The 23,011-nt window shown below is 39.0% G+C and overlaps 1 protein-coding gene across 3 annotated transcripts; it reads right to left on the bottom strand.

The window, feature by feature from the left end:
- Positions 1-21,455, bottom strand: LOC132175377 (uncharacterized). 3 transcript variants are annotated; one of them, XR_009439420.1, is made up of 10 exons: positions 21,198-21,455; positions 14,448-17,159; positions 14,230-14,333; positions 7,021-7,090; positions 4,969-5,778; positions 4,080-4,282; positions 3,192-3,315; positions 996-1,202; positions 438-642; positions 1-288 (listed from the first exon to the last, which is right to left on the bottom strand). XR_009439420.1 is itself a non-coding variant. In XM_059587315.1 (9 exons), the coding sequence occupies exons 1-9, from the start codon at positions 21,351-21,353 to the stop codon at positions 499-501; spliced, it is 4,530 nt and encodes a 1,509-aa protein (XP_059443298.1). In that variant the 5' UTR covers positions 21,354-21,455; the 3' UTR covers positions 1-498. The 3 variants fall into 3 exon arrangements, 2 of the variants coding, with proteins under 2 accessions (XP_059443298.1, XP_059443299.1); XM_059587315.1 differs by having other exon boundaries at positions 1-642; XM_059587316.1 differs by lacking the exons at positions 1-288; positions 438-642; positions 996-1,202; positions 3,192-3,315 and having other exon boundaries at positions 4,113-4,290.
- Between the last annotated feature and the right edge of the window lie 1,556 nt (positions 21,456-23,011).

Genomic DNA, 23,011 nt, shown 5'->3' with positions numbered 1-23,011 from the left:
TTCCTTGAAAATGTATTACTGCCTTAAGCAGAAAAAAACTGGAAAAGGCTACAGAAAGAAAGACCCGGGGCAGCCGTAAACATAATTGTCCATCCTAATCAGTTCAGCCATCTTCTGCTAAGAATTACATGCACATCACCCTTCCCCTCATCTTTTCCAGCCAAAGAAAAACAAATAAACGAATGGTACATCACTATCACTATCTACACAGCTATCTGCTTTGAGCAAACAGCACGTGTTGAATTCTTCTTCAGTGTGGTCTTTGAAAACAGACTTGTGCGCCGCAACCTTGTTTTGAATGATAAAAGAAACTAAAGATCATGATATCCTATGCAACTAAAATTTGATGGATTTTCTCTACACACGCACACAAAAAAAAACATTTTTCTTGGTAAGACAACTGCAACTGAAATGCAACAACGATTTGGACTCCCCACCTTGAATATGCGAGGAAAATCTTCCAAGAGCTTGCTCACAAGAATCTGAATGACAGGATGCTTATAACTGGAAAGTACCCATCTCATGGCTATGCCTTGAAAGGAGTACTTTCCGTTCACCAGCCCATGCTATCCGATAAGACAGGTCTAGATTATGAATCAATAGTTTCAGATTGTCTGCATGACTCAAACCGCTAGCATTTTCCTGCAAAAAGAAATAATAAATGGTGTTAGGTTTAAGGAGCACTTGCAGTGATCTTTATGTGGTTAATCGGACCCAGAGAGATCCATTTAGGGAGACATTGCAAATAGAGCCTGCATAAATGTGGAATAGGGGATTCGTGTCGACACATTTAGATACAATGTTCATACTCACGCAGGTTACATTCTCGATATAAGTTTTTCTCAATTCTCTAACCTGTATAATACATCATATTATTGCTAGTAGTCATAAACATATAAGCTGAAGTGAAGAATACATAACAATAGATAGTAGTATCTACTTCAAAATTCATGTCTATAAAACTAATGCCACGTAACACAAAGGAAAATAAATACCTGTGAATTGACCTGCCTATCATTTCCCATTATGCTTGCCATTATGCTTGACCTAGAAGAATTAGGTGAGAAACCCTCCCATGGAGGAACAAAGATCAGTTTGGTACAATGCACAGGAGAAAAATTTCTGCTCAGTTTTTCCCACCACACAGATCCCAGTGACCACCATCTGATCATCAATCCATGCTCAGAGAAAGCAACCAGCCCCTGCAACTAGTATATTTTAGACTGTTGTAGAAAATCATACTTCAAGTATTCAACCAAGAAAACACGGATACTTTAACGGGGACTGATGTATTCGTGTCGAACATGTATTAGACAGGGATAAGGCTCAGACATAGCAACATACATATCTGTCTTGCGTCCATGACAAAAAAAAATTAAATTTTAAAATTGGACATCTTTGGGACATATGGCAGAGACATATGGGCCAAAATAAAATTGTCTTAATAAAAAAAGGGTTCTAAAATGTTTTGGGGTCATATATTAGAAAAGAGGATCTGAATACTTTATTTTGAAAATTCAAAGGAACAAATTGCAGATTGATTGATTAAATTTTGGGGATATTATGAACAGTTGACTGATGTAATTTTTTGAATATGAACAATGTCTTTTGAGTATAATAAATAGGAAAGAAGCACATTTTTTTAGATATATTCTTCAACCTTTGGGTGTTTGGTATTTGTCTTTTAATCAAAAATTAAAATAAAATATACACACAACTGTATATTTCCTTTATTATGTAGTTAACATGTAGCAGTTGCATCATATTCGAGAATGATCGTATCACATATGCGTATCATATTCCATCCATGTCTCGTGTGGTATCAGTACTTCTTAGGTTTCACCTCTCACTAATTGATATTAACAAAAAAATTAAAAGAATTTAAAAAATCAATGGAAAGGGTAACAGGGACGAGAAGACTACAATCTAGTAACACCAAATGTCACAGCCTAATAAAGTGTCATTTTAAAATTTGAATAAGATTAAAAGCGTATGGAAGTTGATTGACAGTAAACACTGATGAAAAGACATTTTCTCAAGATGGTACATTTATAACTGTGGGAAATAGCATCAGCAACATTGGGCAAATGAATCAATGAAGCGAAGTACAAATGCAGCTGGTTCACATATCATGGAAAAAACTGAATCAAATAAAGAATAGAGAAAACAATTAAAAAGAAAACGAATATGAGCTTGAATGTGTTTGTGTGTGTGAGAGAGAGAGAGAGAGAGAGAGAGAGAGAGAAAGACCATAACAAGTGTTCCTTAACTATGCCATATGCAATGTCACATGCTGTTGAGAGCAGCCATCATTAAATGTCTGCAAAAAGATGCCAGCTAACCTGCTGGTCAAATCTCAAGGAGGGATGGATGTCCTGAGTCCAAGGATCAACCTTATCAGGGTCAGGAAGGTGGATGTTTACGGATGGGTAAGAGCAACTCCCTGGTGCGCACCCCCAACCCACACCCCAAGACACCTTTTTCTACCCCAAAAGTGAAAGAAAGAAGTAAAAGAAACCAAGCTTGAAAAGAGAGAAAAATAGTCAATTGCAAATTATTTGCACCAGTAGTCCTGACAATCAAACAAGAACTCTTCAAGGCCAGTTATCATTAGTGCTTCTGTAATTACTACTCAAAATAACACAATATCACATTTCAGAATCATCAAGTGACATGCCTAAGGAACTTTGTCAAATCAAATATTTCCTGCCAATGCTGCACATATGCTAGATCCCAATTTAAGCAATAAGGAAAGAAAAATTACAATGGAGGGAGGTGTTTGCGTGAGGCTAGATTTGGGAAGGTTCAAAATCACTCAACCTAACTCCACCTGCCAACCCGCAATTTTTTTAAAAAAAAAAAACAAAAAATTACAATATTAAAGATACTAACATTATGAAGAACTCAAAATGACAAAACAAAACAATCAATTTTCATTTTTAACAAAAAGAAAATTGGGTTGGTGCAGGTCAGTCAGATACAGTATCAAAACCAAACCTTTTAAATCAGGCTGGTTATTGGGTTTGTGTCAGCCGTTGCTAGCTCATAGTAAATCCTAATTTAATTATATGACAAAATGAATGCATGTACAAACAAAGGTGCCATAGATAAAGACAAGGTTTTGTCATGGCACTAGGAACAAGCATGACAAGGAAAATTTGTGTTTGTAGGGCCTATCCACTAACAAGTACCTCCCCATCTGGTGAAAAGCTCAAAGCTGAAATTGCAGTGGTTACCACCGTTTCTGATGCTGTTGCAAGCAAGCTTGGAAGTCCAGGAGGTCCACTTGCATCCAAAACCTTGATCTTCATCATACTACATTTTAAAAAAATAAATAAATAAATAAAAATAAAAAAGGAAAAAGGAAAAATTGAAACAACTTTTATCTCTTCCATTATTTACAAAAGAAACAAAAGCAAGAGGACTGAAACAGCTCAACTAAAATCGTATGAAGTATGTCTGAAATGTAAAACTAAATGGCCACAGGCACCAGAAAGATGAAACCCTTACTCATACTGATAAATATAAATTCAAGTAAACACATGTACCAGATATATGAAGAAATTTATAACTAGATTGCCTAAGACCACAACTGACAATTTTATGATGTCAAAATTATTTGGATAACTAGACACCAGTTTAGAAGCTAATTGATAATTGAGCGTCTAAACGGAGTAGTATATGCTTGTGTTTTTACTGTTTTAGAGTTAACCGTAATTAACAAGACCCCAAATGTCTTTCACTTGATAATACTTCGTTGAAACCAACCAAGCAAAAAAGCAAAAATCAACTTTTAGCTATAATGTGATCTAAATTTATCAGCTTCCCAAGCCCCTCTACCAAAATGGTTGTCCTACCGCGCTTACTCGTGTCTTCATTTTTGTGTGTTTGTTCGGGAAAGGGGGAGGGAGTGGGAAGAGTGGGTTGTAAAATTAGAAGGTAGTGAGAGGGGCCTTTAATGAACAAGCTGAGTCTGAAATATATTTAATTATCCTACACTATTTGTAACATGTGTGCATTTCTGGTACATCAGTAATAAATCATTCAGATTCAATAAGTTATATTTTATTTCCTAATACCTTTGCATGTCATACACCCGAATGCTAGCATTGTTAGTCTCTCCAATCACATCCCCAACCGCCAACCTGGTCCATGTGTCATTCAAAGCCACCATAGGAAATACACGCACAACTTCCTTTAAGGCTGTCATTGAACTTTGAAAACAAGTTTTACGCATGACAGAATTGGTAGGGTCCATAGTTTGTAAAATGAAGTTAACCACCTGTAAATCTGTCCAAATGTCATATATAAATTCATATTGAGACCCAACAACAAAACGATTTTAGTGATAAAAATTTAATTAAGTCTAAAGATATAAAAGATCACTCAGCATTGTGAATAACTGTAACATACAGATAAATTAGTTCTTGCAAGACTAGAACAAACCTTGATAGCTGGAGAAGTTAGTGAAGTCACCAGAAACCAAGCAATTAAAGTAATCAAAAAGGAAAGTGATAAAATCATAAGTCCACAGATAAAATAGTATGTAAAAACAAAAAATGTGAAGCAACAAGCAGTTAAGATACAAGTTTCACTAAAGAATTTGGAAAAAAAAAAAAAAAAAAAAAAAAGGATGACAACAGAACTTATTCATTCAACAATTTTGAAAATTTACATATATATAAGCATATATAAAGACATTATATCATGACATCTTAATGTAATTATCTTAATATGAAAAGAATAAGAAACATTTAAAAATCTCATGCATGTAGAGCAGAAAATAAAATGACTCGTGTAGAGGCTCCAAATCCCACAATCAGTAGTAAAACCATATGCAACTATATTGGTGCTGGTGCTGAATTTTCCACAATTTTCCACATTGTCATGCATTTCAGATTTCATTTTTTTTCCCTTTAAATTGAACATGGACCTTTGTGCTACTCAATTAGAGATGGCATTACAAACCTTATCAACGTACTGCACTAAGTTTCTCGGAGAACCACGCACAACCCTGATGAGAGTCATAAGGGATACCAGATGAACAGGTGAATCAGATGCAGTAGACCAGATTTGGCTTTCTATAACAGTTAAAAACCCCAGTATGTCAGCCATTGCTAAACTTGGAAGAAGAATACCAACCAAAGTCTCCCGAATGGCAACTGGTACAACTGGATTTGTTCCAGCTGAGTTGCCTGATGAACCGCTTACACACTCTATTTGGAAAAATATATCTCCAATCAAACGAGGTATTTCAGAACCAAGGCATGCTTTCCATGTACTCTCCATACCTTCTGCAAGGAGCTCTGCTGCAGTGGAACTGTATTTCTCATTCGTTGCCATAACCAATTTCACTAATGGATGAACAACCAGCATTGCAAGACCTGGCTTTACAAGGCTGGGATACCAAATAGCCAATGCTGCTGCAACAATAATATGAGAAGTCATGGCATCTTGGCTTGTTCCTCCAACACAAGAAATCCAGTCTTGCATTTCATATGATTCTACCCAATCAAGTATTTTAGATTCATCAACCTGAGATATTCCTTCAGTCTCTATCAGCTGGTCTGCGTGCAATCTGTTAGCAGATGTTCCCCCTACATTTAAATTCTCATGTTCATCTTCTCCAGTTCCAATTAGAGAGCTCATTTTTGCATGGTCAGCTGCTTTTTGACTACGTAGAGGAAGCGGAATTGCCCGCGAAGCAGTGCAGTGGAATAAAGAGCGAGCAGCCATACGTACATGTTCACTTTCATCTTGCCAGAAACTCACCAAGAGCTGTAAAACAAAGCAACAGAAATAAAGAACATAAAATTAACCAAAAAATTGACTAATCAGTATATTCAACCATGCCACTAGCAGTAGGAGTTCCAACTTTGAAGTGATTATTCTCATGACAGAACAGTGAAACACACCATTTTTCAGTAGAATTTAGGATAAGTGTAAGCCATGTGAGAAAAAGAGAACATGAACCCAGACTATCAGGTTTCCATCTGTTCAATAAAGACATAAAATGAATTAAATCTTACCTGAAGTTTTACAGTTCACAGCATTACTAGTTCTAGTTCTTGATGATTTCATAGATGGAATTTTACTCTTACGAATGCTGAGCTTGCTAGACAAAAAGACAGTGGAAAAAAAGAGAGAATTTGGAATATAATCACGTTCATGTTCTGGAAAATAGTTCTAAGATTCAAAACTTTGTTTCTACTTCTCAATCTTCTTAATAACCAAACACATCAGATGTATACAGTGAGGGCTTAAAACCAGTACATACATATTTCAGTAGTATGTTTTGCACTCCATGACATCTAATTGCCTATAATAACTTTTGCAAAGATACTTTAAAGATATTATATGCCATTGCATCCATACGTCTGATTAAATAAAAACCAAGTGAGTACCTATTCATAAACACAGAAAACAATCCTATACTGGATAATCCTGTCCTAGACTGAAATCAAATTATCTATTGAAAATAAGTAGCTTTTCAGGTACTCATCACCGCTTGAACACTAGGAAGTGAGCTCTTTGTTAGTAAACACGCTTCGTATTGACCCTGTTAGCCTAAGTGAGTTGCTCAACTAACATGACACGTTATTGAAAAGAGACCAACTAGATGTACATTTGCGGTCCATCTCTTTTGTAAATCAACCATTAGATTTGTCGGAGATGTACAAGAGATGTAGAAAAAGCATTTATCTATTGAGAAAAGAAAATAAGAATGCTAATTACTATGCAAGGAACTTATTCTTATCAGTGGCAAGAATTCTACACAGTTATTAATCATCAAAAAAGGTGCCGACAAGCAAAAATAATTCTGTACTTTTTTTCAGTTGGCTGGACTAATAAAAAACTAGCCACCTTTAGGTAGAATGTAACACATCAAGGAAATATGTGCTTAATACATAAAGTCAATTTCACACGTTCATACAGGAGGGAAAATCATACTGATGCATTTGAAATATTAAGTCCAGATTAGAAACCTGGAATAACAAATGAATTAGCACAAGAAGCAACCTGGAGTAAAGGTGGCTTCAAATCTGGATTTTTTTCTGCGAAATTCCTAGTATAGAATGCTGCTAAAGCACTGCAAACAATACCCATCAGGTTAAAAAAATAGCAAAAAACATATAACTGGTCTATTAAAGGGAAAAAAAAATTAACATTGCCACACTAACGATTTTTCTTCAAGAATTTTTATCACTGGACAACTGTCTTTGACTTAAATATTTCTCGCTTTCATGTTTTTCTTGATCTTTTTTCTTTTGCTAGCTAGGTGTTTCTCTTGTATCCTATGTACTTGGGTTGCGCCTTTTGCGCTTTTTAATAAATTGTGTTTACTTATCAAAAAAATAAAACATTGGCACACTATTCAGCTAGTAGAAGAAACAGAAGAATCAAAAATGAGAAGCAGAATTACATTTATGCTAGAGCAATAGGAAGCCACATATGCAAGAGGTTGAAGAGCAACCTCACAATCAGACTGCTTTTCAAATAAATGTTCACCTCGGCCTAAGTCAACTGAATGAGCTATACCTTATCCTTTATTTGAAATTTTCTTTAAGTAATAAAAAAAAACATAAAATAATGGCCATTACTTTTCCAACCATATGGAGACAATGAATACCAGCAGACAAGACAATAAATTAATATAAAGAACATAATCATATCCAGATGGCCAATGTGACTGCAACCAACAATTTTTACACAAAACATGTTTTTTTTTTTTAAGTAATGTTTATATCAAAAGCGCAGAGGGGCGCAACCCAAGTATACAAGAAGTATACAAGAGAAAACGCCTAAAAAGAAGAAGAGAAAAGAACAATAAAATCAAGATAGCTAATCACTAAAGGGGCAAGCCAAGCTGCAGTCCAAATGAAAAGCGTGTAGAAGAAGAAAGCCGTGAGTTCCTCCAAAGATCTCTCCGAGTCCTCAAAGCATCTCGCATTCCTTTCTAACCATAAACATCACATTAGGCATAGAGGAACCATCTTCTACACAACAGCGCTCCGAGAATGCCCACCCGACTACCAACAAGCAAACAAATCCACCACCTTACTAGGCATAACCCATGACAACCCAAACCGGCTAAAAATAGCATACCATAAAGAGCGAGCAATCTCACAATGGAGAAGAAGATGATCGATCGTCTCCCCGTCCGATTTGCACAAGCAACATTTATTGATCACAATAAGATTCCTTCTTCGAAGATTATCAATCGTGAGGATCTTCCCTAACACCGCCGTCTAGATAAAGAAAGCCACTCTCGAGGGTGCCTTGGTGCACCAAATGCTCTTCCAAGCAAACGGATTAGCCTCTGTGCTAGCCAAGACATTATAGTAAGATCTAACATTGAACTTCCCCTTGCGAGACGGAATCCACCAAATTTGATCCTCTCCTTCCCTATTCATTTTATGGGAATACAATAGAGTGTAGAATGAGGCTAACACTTCCAATTCCCAATCATGAATCAACCGAAAAAAGCTAACATTCCATTGAAGAACACCACCCGTGAAGTCCATATTGTCAGCGATAGACGCGTCTTTAGCACAAGCTATGTTGTAAAGGCCTGGGAAGACTTCCTTATGACACACTTCTCCACACCAAACATCATCCCAAAATCTGATTTTGGATCCATCACCTAGATTGAATCTAGTATGGCTGGAAAATAACTGCCACCCCCTACTAATATGCCTCCAAAGACCCATCCCATGGGGCCCAGAAGTGTCAGCAAAATGCCAACCACCCCACTCAGAACCATACTTGGCTTCCACAACATTTCTCCACCAAGCCTCTCTGTCGCGTGCGTAACGCCACAACCACTTCCCTAGCAAAGCCTGATTGAACAGTCTCAACTTTCTGATCCCTAGTCCTCCTTCGGAGATAGGAGAGCAAACCTTGTCCCAGTTAACCAAATGAAACTTGAACTCATCGTTTAAACCTCCCCAAAGAAAATCTCGTTGGAGCTTCTCTATATGCCTAGCCACCGAAACAGGAATAGGGAAAAGGGACAAAAAATAAGTAGGAAGATTAGATAAAGTGCACTTTATAAGAGTAACCCTACCTCCCTTAGAAAGATACAATCTTTTCCAACTTGCCAACCTACGATCAATCTTTTCCAAAATATCACCCCAAATGGTTTTGGCCTTAAAGCGTGCGCCCAATGGGAGCCCCAGGTACTTCAAAGGCAAAGACTCCGTTTCACAACCCAAAACACCAGTCAAATCTCCCATATTGGCCACATCACCTACCGGGACCAAAGCTGATTTAGCCATGTTCACCTTTAAACCTAAGACAGCCTCAAAACAAACAAGTAAGGCTTTAATGGAACGGATTTTATCAGTATTCGCCCCACAGAAAACCAATGTATCATCTACAAAAAGAAGGTGAGATATGCTAACCCTCTCAGATAGACTGGCTCCCACTGAGAAACCCGAGATAAGACCACTTTCAATGGCAGCAGTAATCATCCTACTAAATGCCTCCATAACAATGACAAACAAAAACGGAGACAACGGATCCCCTTGCCTCACCCCTCAAGAGCTACTAAAGAAGCCAGCAGGAGTGCTATTGATCAACACAGAAAAGCGAGCAGTCGAAATTCATTGCTCTATCCAAGAACACCATTTCTCACCAAAACCACACCTCCTCAACAAATACAAAAGAAACTTCCAATCAATGTGATCATAGGCCTTCTCCATATCCAATTTACAAAGCACTCTCGGTTCCCCAGAACTGATACAGCTATCCAAACATTCACTTGCTATAAGAAACGAGTCCATGATTTGCCTGCCTTTTACGAAAGCGTTTTGAGGCTTTGAAATCACCCTATCCATCACCCTCATCCTATTAGCAAGAACTTTGGCAATAATCTTATAAACACCACTAATGAGACTAATGGGACGAAACTCCTTAAGCTCGGATGCCCAAGGAATCTTTGGAATAAGGGAAATAAAAGTAGCATTAAGGCTTTTTTCAAACTTACCACGGGTATGAAAGTCTGAAAAAACCGCCATAATGTCTTCCTTTATCACTTCCCAACAATCTTGAAAGAAAGCCATTGAAAAACCATCCGGCCCAGGAGCCTTGTCTCTATCCATACCTTTCACCACCTCCAACACCTCCCTTCCTCAAAAGAAATTTCTAGCCGATCAGCCTCACCCGCTTCCAAACTTTCAAAATCAAGGTTATCCAATCTAGGCCTCCAATTGCATTGTTCGGAGAACAAAGACTTATAGTATTCCACTGCATGATCCCTAATGGTGTCTCGATTAGAAGTAGGATAGCCATTGATACATAGGGACTCAATGGAATTACACCTTCTATTAGAATTGGCAATCTGATGAAAGAACTTAGTGCACTTGTCTCCCTCCTTGAGCCATCGGATCCTAGATTTTTGTCTCCAACTGATTTCCTTTTGTAATAGAGCAATCTCCAATTCCCTAACAACCACCCTTTTTCTTTCCTTCTCGCCTTCACCTAATCCTCTCTCTTCTTCCAACCTATCCAAAGTCTTCAATTCCTCTGCTTTTTCTATGCAAATAGCATTCACATTTCCAAATTCGACTTCATTCCAATTTTTTATGTCCATCTTTAAAGCCTTAAGTTTCCGGGCCAAAATGAAACTCGGAGTGCTAAAACAAATATAAGACGACCACCAAGTCCGCACCCTATCCACAAACCCATCAGTTTTCAACCACATATTTTCAAATTTAAAAGGCCTCTTACCCCTATTCAAGCCATCACAATCGAGCAAGATGGGAAAATGATCCGAACACAATCGAAGCAACCTTTTTTGGATTAGGCTAGGATATTTGACTTCCCAATCCGGATAGACTAAAAAGCGATCAATCCTAGACCGAGAATAGGAATTGGACCAAGTGAACGTCCCTCCTGCAAGGGGAAGATCCATATGCCCCTGCTCTGAAATGAAATCCGAGAAATCGGACATTGCAGTGTTGAACAGCGCTCTCCCCGACCTTTCACTTGGGAAGTGAGTGACATTGAAATCTCCACCAATAACCCATGGCACCTCCCACCAACTAATAAGACCAGCCAACTCTTCCCAAAGAAAATGTCTAACAAAATCAAGATTCGGGCCATAGACCCCCGCAAAAGCCCAAACAAAATCATCCTCCACATTTTTGAAAGAACAAGCGGCTACAAACTCTCCCACATAGACCTCGAGCTTCGTGACCACCCTTTTGTCCCACATCAGCAAGATGCCCCCCGAAGCTCCATCAGCAGCAACAAAACACCAATCGGCATAAGCGCAACCCCATAACTTTTTCACAAACCTTCTAGAAATAAACTCCATCTTCGTCTCTTGAAGGCATACAACATCCACCTTCCATTGCCTAAGCATATTTCTCACCCTTAAACATTTATTACCCTCGTTCAAACCCCTCACATTCCAAGAAATAATCCTTGGCTTCATAACAATTCTCTTTGAGCCCTACCCTTAACCCTCCCCCGACAAGCACTACCTTCATAATTAATGGAGCATGCCAGATTATTGAGTTCTCTCGAACCTCTCTTACCCGCTTTAGAGGCCGCACCCGCTCCCTTTCCTTCATTGCTTGCAATGATATTTGCGAACTGCTCTAAAAGCTTCCCTTCATACCCATCACATGAGATCCCCACATAGTGACTAAATTCCTCCACAAGCTTCAAGAATCTTTCGCCGGAATTGGACCCCTTATTCACCAACAGTCCCTTAGCTGGACAGCACACCAGCGGATTATGATCCTCCACCTCATATACTTCCAGCTCTAGACCTGCCAAACCAGTCTGCTTGAGAGGAGTAGATTTTTCCAATGAAGAAATAGTCACCTCCATGCTGGTTTTAGAGAGCCCACAGTCCAAAACCTTCTGGTTCTCCAAGGAATCATCCAAGTAGTCCTTCTCCCTTCCTTCCATCCCTTCTATCATCCCAACTTCCACCCCTATCTCAGAAGAAACCAACTATACAATTCTAGACTCTTTCTCGCATACTCTCAGGGGTAATGAGTTAGAAACGTCCCCAGGTCTAATCACCACTACCCCCTTAGGGACACCTTCCTCTCTACCGGAAATAACCTCATAAGCATCCCCTGTCTGCACCTCCCGTGCCACAGGGATTGTCGGAACACTTGGCGGCACTACCCCCAGAGAAACGAGACCCCTGGCGCCACCCACCACCCCTCCTGCCTCCTTCACCAGCTTCATCGACGTCGTCTGCCTCAGACCCAGGTGTAGAACACCCTCCATTATGTTGGTTATACCCATATCGGCGCTAATCGGAGTGCCTGCCGGCGCTACCCCCAGAGAATCGAGACCCCTGACGCCACCCACCACCCCTCCTGCCCCCTTCACCAACTTCATCGACGTCGTCTGCCTCGGACCCAGGTGTAGAACACCATTCATCATGCCGGTTATACCCATACTAGCGCTAATCGAATCTTTTCCCAGAATACCCATCACAGATTTCGCCAGTGAACCCATCTGCGGCTGACCCAGAGAACTATGAGCTCCAGCGATAGAAGAAGATGCTCCTGGGTCACCAAACTTTGTCGACGTCCAAGCCTTTTGATGCTTTTTCACTTTCTTCGGCCTTATACGCTTATAGTGCTTAAAAAACTTTTTGGGCCCAGCATTCACCACGTGAGTCTCACCCATCTTCTGTTTGGGCTGAGCCTCAACTCCCCCCAAAACACCAGAATTAGATTGCGCAGGCCCAAGACTCGAAAGCCCGTTAGCACACATTCCTCGTTTTCCTTCTGCCAGCCGCTTCAAACAACACCCAATCTCCAGTTGTAATTTTTTCAACGAATTCCTTAAGTTGGCGTATTCGAATCCTCCAAAAACCACATATTCTCCATCAGAAAATTCCTTCCCACCAAGTACAATACGTCCTTGCACAGCCGCCATTGCATGCGACAAAGATTCGCTATCCAGCAAAACAGTGTTCGCCGGAGATGAGTTCACCGGAGGGACGGATTGCATCGGCGATAGAATCGTCGGAAATTTACTATCATAACTCTGTCTATCACCGTCTTCCAACAAGACTCCCTTATCCTTCTGCTTGCCCAAAATTTTTGTCGGATACCCCATTGAAGGCTTGAGAGAGGTTGCTGGTCCTGAACAAATTGGAACATCGACTTGACTAGGCTTCAACGTCTGTGGCTCGACTTGACCTGCATTGCTTCCCGACAGTTACTTAGGCACCCTAGTGACAAGTTCTGTCGATGGCCAAAAAAGTTCCTCAGTCGGCCGAACCGTGGATTGCAACACCTCAATAAAGCTTCTTTTTTTCTTCACTGCTTCATTACTTTGGTTCACATAAGGTTGAATGAACCTCATGGCTATTTGCAGCTCAGACTCAAGTTTGCTCCACCCTTTCTAGTTTTTTCCTTCCGGCACCATTACTACCCTGCGCTTTTCCCTCCCCTCACATTCTTCAATCACCAAAAAGCTGCCATACCTATTAGAACATTTCTGAGCTAGAACTCGAAGGTATCCCGACTTAGACTGATCTCTGAACACCCTAGAATCCTTCACTAAAACCAACTCCTCAAAGATGTGCAGAAGCCACATTGCTTCATTCCTTGCCAACCTTATAGACCTCACTAGACCCCTGCTTCTCTCCTGGAACAACAAACCAGTATCATTATCCTTCACCATCATCTGAAAATCCTTGGATTCCACCGACCAGCTTCTTAATAAACCCATCTCTCTACCACCGGCAGCCCACCGGAGACAAGAAAACACTCCTCACACACCTCCTCCGTGAAGGAAAAGAAGAGAAAGAAGAAAGCTTTTTTTGTTTGTCTGCCACTCTTTCTTACATAAAATTTTTAACACAAAACATTATCCATACACCTCTTCCAATATCGGCCAAGATTTAAACAAGATACCTTTTTTTCTTTATTATTTTCCGCTATTTTGAAATTTTAATAATCTTCCTTTCCTACACAACTTTCCGCAAAATTGAAGCTTCTAGTTTTCACCTGAACACATACTAGATTGAGATTTTGTAGATTGATGGCAATATTTAAATGCACAACTCAGCAGGGTAGAATGTGAAGAATAAGAAATCTAATAAAAATTATACAAGTAGATTCTGTAGATTGATGCCAATGTATAAAATGCACAACTCAGCAAAGTAGAATGTGAAGAATAAGAAATCTAATAAAAATAATCCAAGTAGATTCTGTACGGTAATTTTTTGTGGACCTTTGTTAATACCTGCTGGCAGCAGAACCAGAGTGAGACAGGCTAATCATGCGTTGGGCAAGGGAGACCATCGTAAGTGACCTCATCGCACTAAATTCTGATGAGGATTTCCAGAGCTGAAATAGTGTTTTCAATTTCTCAGGAAAGTTCTCAATGTCTCAAGAAAAAAAAATGGAGGGAGCCAAACAAGAAAAACATGTTTCAACATTAAGACAGTTGATCCAAAATACCTCAAGAATGGCACTCGACCCAGGAAATGTCAAAGTCAAAGACCCTTTGTCCCCTAGCAAACCAGAAGCTACAATAATATTCTCTGGCCTCTTTAGCTTCATGTCAGTTATAAGCAAATCATCAAGCTCACAATCTACATTCCACAAATGTAAAAATGACAAGGTAAATCGAAGTAAGCATTCTTCAAGTGATCTAATCCACTCAAGCTCTTCTATAGAATCAGTCGTATGCTCATTCACATCAGAACCATCATCTATATTTATCCTGCCCCCACTTGGTGTCTCAGTAACCTGTTCCTTCAAATTGGTACCATCTAGCTTATCACTGCCATTGGCAGTGCGTTCACCCTTCTGATGAAGAAACATCAATGACCCAAGGTCAAAACTCAGTGTAGCAATTCCAGGGAATGGGCAATAGCATTTAATGGAAGGCTTGTTGCTTTGAAGGATAGATGGAGTGATTGGAAATGGTTTTGCAGAAATTCCTTTGCCAACATGTGCATGTGAAGTGTTGGGCTCAATTATATTTGCCATACTCCGCACCCCATTTGATGAAGTGACCAACTTCTCTATATTATTTAGATTAGACTGAGAAAAGATTTCATCCTCAATTATTGGAAGATTTAATAAGGAAACTGAGGTATTTCCATTCAATACACTGCCAGATATCGAATTCATGCTTATGCCTTTACAAAAATGATCAAACATTGAATGAGAAGCGGTCCCACGAAGAACCCGCTCCCGAGCACCTGTCTTTACATCCCAAATGTACAAAACACCGCTGGCATCAGATGTTCCTGAATGGTTTCGGCAGAGGCATGCAATATAACCTCTTACACCATCCCATACAACTTTAGCAGGATAGCTGGGGTGTCCAGGAAACATTCTCTCAACTCGTAGAGTCTCAAGAGAAGCCAGAGCAACACATGAGTCCTCCCCAACAGAGAGGAAGCAGTCACTCCAAGGATGGTCAGTCCGGGATGGGGGAAGAATTATTTGGTGCACTGGAGCCACATGTTGGTGCATTACGGTAATGAGATTTCCTGTGTCAAGATCCCATATACGAACTGTGCAGTCCATACTTCCAGAAATTAAAACCTGACTGAAACTCCATCCTTTGGCAGTGCTGACCATGCGATGTGCTGCCAAGCATAATACAGCACCTGCGTGCCCTAGAAAATATTGTCTGGATACATGTGAACCCACTTCATGGTGTGAACTATTACCAGAAGAAGTTAGTCCATGAAACAAATTAAATCTTACAACCTCTACTTCCCCACTAAAGAAGCCATACACAAGAGCATAAGGTGCAATGATATTTTCTGAAATAATCATGGAAGAAGATACTATCCGTCCCTTATGGGACTGATATTCTGCATGTATATTGTCACCACTTATTGGACTTGGAACAGATTCTTGCTGAGAACTTAATTTATTCATTCTGTTACTGGGGCCCTCAATTTCATGAAGTGAAGTAGAGTTTGCAATCCAGTCAACAAAAAAACCGCTTTTCCCATGCATTCTGGACTGCCAGCACACTTTTCCTTGGTCATCATGTTCTGAATATACTGACCAGATTGTGAAGTGGGGTTTCCACTGTAGAGGTTCTTCAACATAAAAGCAAAGTGATTCAATGCAAAGAAGATAACGATTCAATTGAACGAAACGAACTGATAATCTCACATCAAAGGGATGAGAAGCGGTAGGGATCTGACAAAGAGATTCACACTTGAATATGTTATTTAAAAATGATACTGCATATACAACTGCATCACCTTTATTATTCCACACTGCAAAATTGGTTGTAGATATTCCCTGAAGTTTGTTAGCATTTAGCTTACTCCCAGAATCTTCACTTTCAAGAAACATTCCCCCTATAACATGTGACTGAGTAGACTTAACTTCTAGACAAAGGAAGTTGTCCACAAAAGAAATCTCTCCAATCTTAGTACCACTGGTCAATAGTCTAAATATACATTGGTTTTTCAAAACAAAAGCGATAACATTTCCACAGGTTGCAATTGACACAACCTGCCCACCTTCACTGAACCCATCTTCCCAAACATTCATCTCCAACTGAGAAGAACTTTTATGCAGACCAGTCCCGTTGTCTCTACCCCAGTGGGGATCCTTTAATATCGGAACCAATTGCAGCCTACCAAATGAATCAGCCATGACTACAGAATGCTTCTCTTTGTGTTCCATGGACGAAACTACGGCCATAAACCTCAATGAACTGATAGATAAACTCCCATGAAAAACGGTTTGGACAATCATAAGGGTATATGTATCAACAATAACTATAGCGCACTTCGGCGGTTTTCTGTGCTGGGACTCTCTATCCACCGACTCCTCACCTCCTTCCATGGAATCAATGGAATGATGACCAGACAAATGAACATTATCTACAAAAGAACAGCCAATACACACATATCTTGCATTTGAAGGCAATGTTCGAACCATGGATGGACCACCTACCCAAGGAGGCAATTTCCTCCTTCGTCTACAATGCCCACTGCTTCTGCTCCACAAGCACATCACACCATCGGTACACACACTGATTAGCGCATCACAATAATCAGAAGTAGAGGTGACCCCAACGTCACTTGAAGAATCCAGCTTTTCATTTCCTGACACCACAACAGGATAACAAATGCCAAGATCAGCTATGGGTGCAGCATGGCCACACAACATAGCTATTGGTTTAATTTCCTGTCCAAATGAAAACTCATCAGATTGGTGCATTATCAATTACCTTTTTTTTCTATAAACTGTGGAGAAGCAAAATTCATTTCAAATCTCGAAAGATTTAAGAGGATCAAGGAAAATGCGACAATGCGCGATGCTGGAATGCCTTTTGCTACTGGGATTTCAATCTTAATTTTGGCCTTAACATACAAACAAGAGTATAAACTAACCAAGTATCTGTGGTTAAAGAAAAAATGAGTCATATGGTGTGAGAGTTTAGACGATATGGCGTGAGAGAAACAATAGGCATTTCGAGGATTTGGAAAGCTCTATGGAAGAAATTTTAGCCTCTTTGTTACATTCCTTGTATTTGTGGACTGTGGCATACCTTTCCCCTCTGTCGCTTAGCTATGCGGATTTTCTTACCCGCTTCTCTTTTTCTAGTTAGGTGTTTGATGTAGATTGGAATTCAAGGCTTATCTTATCTTATCTTTTAGTCTTTGATTAGGTTTTCTTTGTTAGTTGTTTATTCTATCTTATCTTTCAGTCTTTATTTGAATTAGGTTTCTTTGTTAGTCTTTTATTTGGTTTAGTTGTCTTTCGTAGACTTCTAAATTAACTTTATTTCATTGTTATCTTAGGACTAGAAGTCTTGGGCTATAAATATATGCTTATAGCTTTTAACAATTCAGATTTGGATTATTATTGAGTTTTTTTAATAAGAATTACTCAGAGTTGAGTTTCTTCTTTATTTTCCTTAAACCTTAGATAGAATCTATTGTTTTTAAAAAGATTTCTTAGATCTCTTAATAGTCTTAAGATCTAGAAGTATTTATCCGCTGCTTAATGTTGTTATTCGCTACAGCCCACTAAGTAACGCTGCATCAGTTGGTATCAAAGCTCAATTACTTTCCATGAATGGGGAGGAGCAACCGCTTTGCACACATGAACGAGGTGCACGTGCGCACGGAGGCAGCACGTAAGGAGCAACCAGCGATTCGTTTGCGGCACATGGAGGAGAGGTTTGGTGGTCTAACCGTGTGGAAAGAGGGGCGTGCGCGCACCCATCACAAGGTCCCTACCGATCACTTGGCCGACATGGATGGTCCGAGCATTCGTCGTCGCCAACCAAGACTACGATCCGCGGAGGCGGAAGGCAAATCTATCGCTGAACCTTGGCAACACACGGAGGATCAATTCAGGGCTATGAGGGATTAAATTGAAGACCTCACTACCCAATTATCCAACTTGTATGGTCAACATGTGAACAGATCTAGAAGCCCGTTTGCGGAGCGCAGAACGCACGGACGTCAACACCTTGCGCAAGCTCATGCCAATCGGCGGGTAAGTAGATTCGAACTCAAAATTCCGAAATTCGACGAGGATCTAGAACCTGACGAATTTCTGGATTGGGTGTTGGCTGTTGAAGAGGTTTTTGAATTCAACGGGGTGCCCGATGAACAACAAGTCTCTTTGATGGTACATACATTCCAGGGAAGAGTTGGTGCGTGGTGGCAACAACTGAAGAGAACTAGGAAGCGGGAAGGCAAATTGAAGATCAATAGTTGGGAGAAACTATTGAAATACATGTGCGTCGCCCTATACCCCCTGTGTACTAGGGTTGCGCCCCTCTGCGCTTTTGATATATAAACATTACTTATCAAAAAAAAAAAAAAAATACATGCGCGTCGCTTTCTTGCCCCATAGTTATACCATGGGTCAAAAGTCACAAAATTGGAGACAAGGGTCTATGGCTGTGACAAAGAAAATAGAAAATTCATACAAAAAATAGGTATTTAAGGAAACATGGAGTGAGATGAAGAGTCAACGACATGCCAATTGGACCCCTACTTGCCAACCACAAATCCATAAACCGAATCCATATTCTGTGGAGGAAAGGGAATTTGTGGATGAAGAGTTTCAGGAATCCGAATTCATTGATGAAGAATTCAGACATGAAGATGTTGAAGATCCTTCGCAAGGATTTGGGGATTGGGACTCACCACCAACCTATGATGAGGAGCCCGAAGAAGATGACTCATGGGAAGAAGAAAGACCCACGGAGGAGCACGAAAAAGATGGGGTTTTTCCCATGTTTGGCGGTCTCTATCCAAAAGAAGATGGCCAATTGGTAGAGGAAGGTCCCACGGATGTCATCACCAATTATGTAGAGGATGGCATCGCCGATTATGAAGAGGTTGAAGAAGATCTTCTAGGTGCATTACCTAATTTTAGTGATGAAGAATTAGGTTATGTTGATTTTCTTGGTGTAGACGATATCTTATCCGATTCTCATAACAATGATTGTGATGAGTTTTATACGGATGATGACAATTATATGTTCATGAGGGAAACAATGGCTAACCCATTCTTGAGTACTTTCATGGCACGTGGAAGGGAGAAGTACGGCAAATTCGAAGAATTGCCAAGTGGTGTGTGGGCCCTTTGCAGCAACCATCAAGATATTTCGAAGAGAAAGAACGTCACGCTTATTTTGGGGTGTTGCCATGTCTTGATCTTGAGGAACGGAGAATGGAACGAGTTGACAGGGCACCCGAAAGACCGTGGAAAAGACAGTCCGAATTCGAGGGCGAATGCTCTCCAACCTCGGGTGGATGATGTAGATTGGAATTCAAGGCTTATCTTATATTTTAGTCTTTTATTAGGTTTTCTTTGTTAGTTGTTTATTCTATCTTATCTTTCAGTCTTTATTTGAATTAGGTTTCTTTGTTAGTCTTTTATTTGGTTTAGTTGTCTTTCGTAGACTTCTAAATTAACTTTATTTCATTGTTATCTTAGGACTAGAAGTCTTGGGCTATAAATATATGCTTATAGCCTTTAACAATTCAGATTTGGATTATTATTGAGTTTTTTTAATAAGAATTACTCAAAGTTGAGTTTCTTTTGTATTTTCCTTAAACCTTAGATAGAATCTATTGTTTTTAAGAAGATTTCTTAGATCCCTTGATAGTCTCAAGATCTAGAAGTATTTATCCACTGCTTAATGTTGTTATTCGCTGCAGCCCACTAAGTCACGCTGCATCAGTGTTCCTCTTGTATATATCCAATGTACCTTTGGGGCGCCTTACACTTTTTAATAAAACATTCTTATTACTTATCAAAAAAAAAAAAATGAGTCAAATAAAGAATAGCACTAGACTGGCGTACAACAAAAATATGCTGAGAGTTATTAATTGAGGCTAAATTTGGTTACCAAAAAAATATAGGACAATATAAAGATTGAAACTATACTTCCAAGCCTTAGACCCCATAAAATCTATCTTAATATACTAATTTAAAAATAAAAGGTAGAAAATAAAAGAAAACGCTAGTCTAATGTGAATCTTCTGGTAAAAATTGAGGTTTTGGATTGCAAACAAATAAAGAAAGAAAATAAGCCAATCACACATAACACCAAAATTTCATGTTTCAGCTTGAAAACACACATCGGCATGCGGAGACGATCGAGGAAAATGCTCTAACAAAAGATTGAGCAAGTGAAAACAACACTCAAATCCAAAGCCCCAAAGCACCTAAGCCTCACTCACTCATGTGATTATCTTTCAATCTCCAAAAAGCTACAAGGCTACTCCCTACATGAGTGGACCACTTTGGGACAAAGGAAATCTTTGGAAACAATGCTTACCATAGACTCACTAGAAAAATAATTCCCCTCTCCAATTCCTATCTCTTATTGGACAATGAATACCGAATTACTAATGTCTCGAATTCCTTCCACATTAAGAACCCAAAAAACTAATTTTCTCAAAATAGGAATTTGAGGCAATTTTCAACAAACCTGATTGAACTGGAATTGAATTTTAGGAGTAACTTTTTAAGAACGAAAGAAGCAAAGCATAAGACATACAACTCGTGCATTGTATTTCTCTTTTTTTTCTCATACATTTTCTCAGGAAGGCGCATGTCAAATCAAAATAAATCCATTTGAATCATGTAAGAGGATTACTGTGCTACTCGGCAAACAGTTTTAGTTCAGATATTTTAACAAACAAGTAATGAGCGAAAGCAATGGGAAAATTGTAGATAACCGAGTTGGAGTACCGGGTTGGGATCAGCGGAGGAGAGGCTCCACCAGACGATGGAGCCATCGGATCCGCCGGTGTAGAGAGTCGGAGGCTGGTTCAGCACGGCGGCGGCGGTGACTCTGTGGGACGGAGGCGTGCCTGACCATATGCACGCAACTGATCGGCACTTCATTGAATCAGTGAGTCAAGGTGAGCGAGCGAGCGAAAGATAAGTTGGACGGAAAGACTATACGGAACGTAAGAAGTTAACCGGAGGGTTATTCCGTGTGCCTCTGGCGTCGCGTGATATTGTTTTTTTTTTTTTTTTTTTTTAAGAGAAATACTAAACGTCAATATTTTTCTTATTTACAGATTAACTACTAGATTTGTGAACTTATAATCTAATAGCTGATCTATTAAATTTGTAGAAAAATATAGGCAAAATATAGAAAATTTATTGACCTCTGACATTTATCTTTTAAATACATCAAAATCTAATAATCATTTTTTATTTTTCCAAAAAATAATCCTAAAGAGTTTGAGAACCATAAGACATACAAAATAGACATGATTAGTGTTAATATTTTGTCCATTTTTTAGTAGTATTTTTGTCATATTAAAAAGTGAAAAGACAAAAATACTCATCGAATATAACTAAATAGATATTATTTAGTTCAAATTAACTGGAGAAAATCTTAATTCATTTTTTTCATATTCTCGTACAAATTTTTGATAAGTAACATCAGCCTATCTATAAGTCGGTGAGAGAGCCTATCTTCCTTTTGTGCTTTTCCAAAACAAGATCCATAAGGATTGGTTGCTTAACCCATAAAGAAGCATGAATAGTTGTAATCTGATTTTTTTTTTTTTTTTTTTTTTGTGCGTGTGGAAAAACAGATACTACCGGAGAAGTGTAGATATGTAGTATTGTCAACTAAAGTTGAAATCCGGCTTGTGAAAGCTGAAAGTATCAACTGGCCATATCTTGAATGTAGAATGGAAATTGCTCAAAAAGAATGGGATAAGTTGGAGGCACAATGGAAGAAAGAGGTATTTTAAGCAACCTTTCTTTTATGTTGGTGGATTTCTTTTAAGCGCTCCTGAAGGTATGGAGTCGAAGAAATGGGACTATTAATGGAAGGCGTCAACTAAGATAATAATGACTGTCCATCAACATTAGCCTTTTCACTTTTTTTTCTTTTTTTTTTTCTTTCTATTTTTTATTTGGATTCTACATATGTCTTTTTTTTTTTTCTTTTTTTTTTTTTTTTCCTGCTCAAAGCGGGAGAGGGGGGAAAGTTGTAAATTAGGTTGGATTATGTTTGTAAGTTACTGTAGTTGGCTTAAAGTTGACAGAATACAGCTTGAGTTATATTTTCAAGTCCATAAAAGTTGTGGAACATGTACCAAGATGTGGAACTGATATTTTGGGTTTGTGGATAACCTTAATATTTTCTCTAATTTCTTTTAATATTTTTTAGACAAATAATTTATTTAATCCAAGTCTAATATCAATAGGGAAGGAAAAAAGTGAATTCTGATTTGCCTTTTTGAAAGTGAAAAACGAACCTCATAGGAAATTCAAGATTCATATTCATGTGCAACACATTGTACCTAGTTAACTAGGCCTTCCCTGGAGTTAGAAGCTCCTAGTCCTTTTTGCTCTTAACTTTTTTACAATTCTTTTACACCTTAACCGACACGTCTCAGCATATAATGGAATCAAATCAGCCACTAATTTTTTTTCTAATCATATGCTGACACGGCTATAATATACACTATCCTTGCATTCTTTTAAAAACAGAAAATAAATATTCGCAAACTTTGGAGTTCTGTGACTGCGAACTGAAT

The sequence above is a fragment of the Corylus avellana genome, chromosome ca3, assembly GCF_901000735.1.
Source record: "Corylus avellana chromosome ca3, CavTom2PMs-1.0".
Classification (NCBI taxonomy): Eukaryota; Viridiplantae; Streptophyta; class Magnoliopsida; order Fagales; family Betulaceae; genus Corylus; species Corylus avellana.
This window is presented reverse-complemented; position numbering and strand designations above follow the sequence as displayed.

Bases quoted from the DNA above. Each gene is read 5' to 3' on its own strand.
- LOC132175377 (XM_059587315.1), bottom strand. From the start codon at position 21,353: ATGAAGTGCCGATCAGTTGCGTGCATATGGTCAGGCACGCCTCCGTCC. The intron at 4,283-4,968 runs GTTTGTAATGCC...ACAGATTTACAG, and splicing joins TAGTGCAGTACGTTGATAAG to GTGGTTAACTTCATTTTACA. The intron at 643-995 runs GTATTTATTTTC...TTCTTTTTGCAG, and splicing joins ATAGGCAGGTCAATTCACAG to GAAAATGCTAGCGGTTTGAG.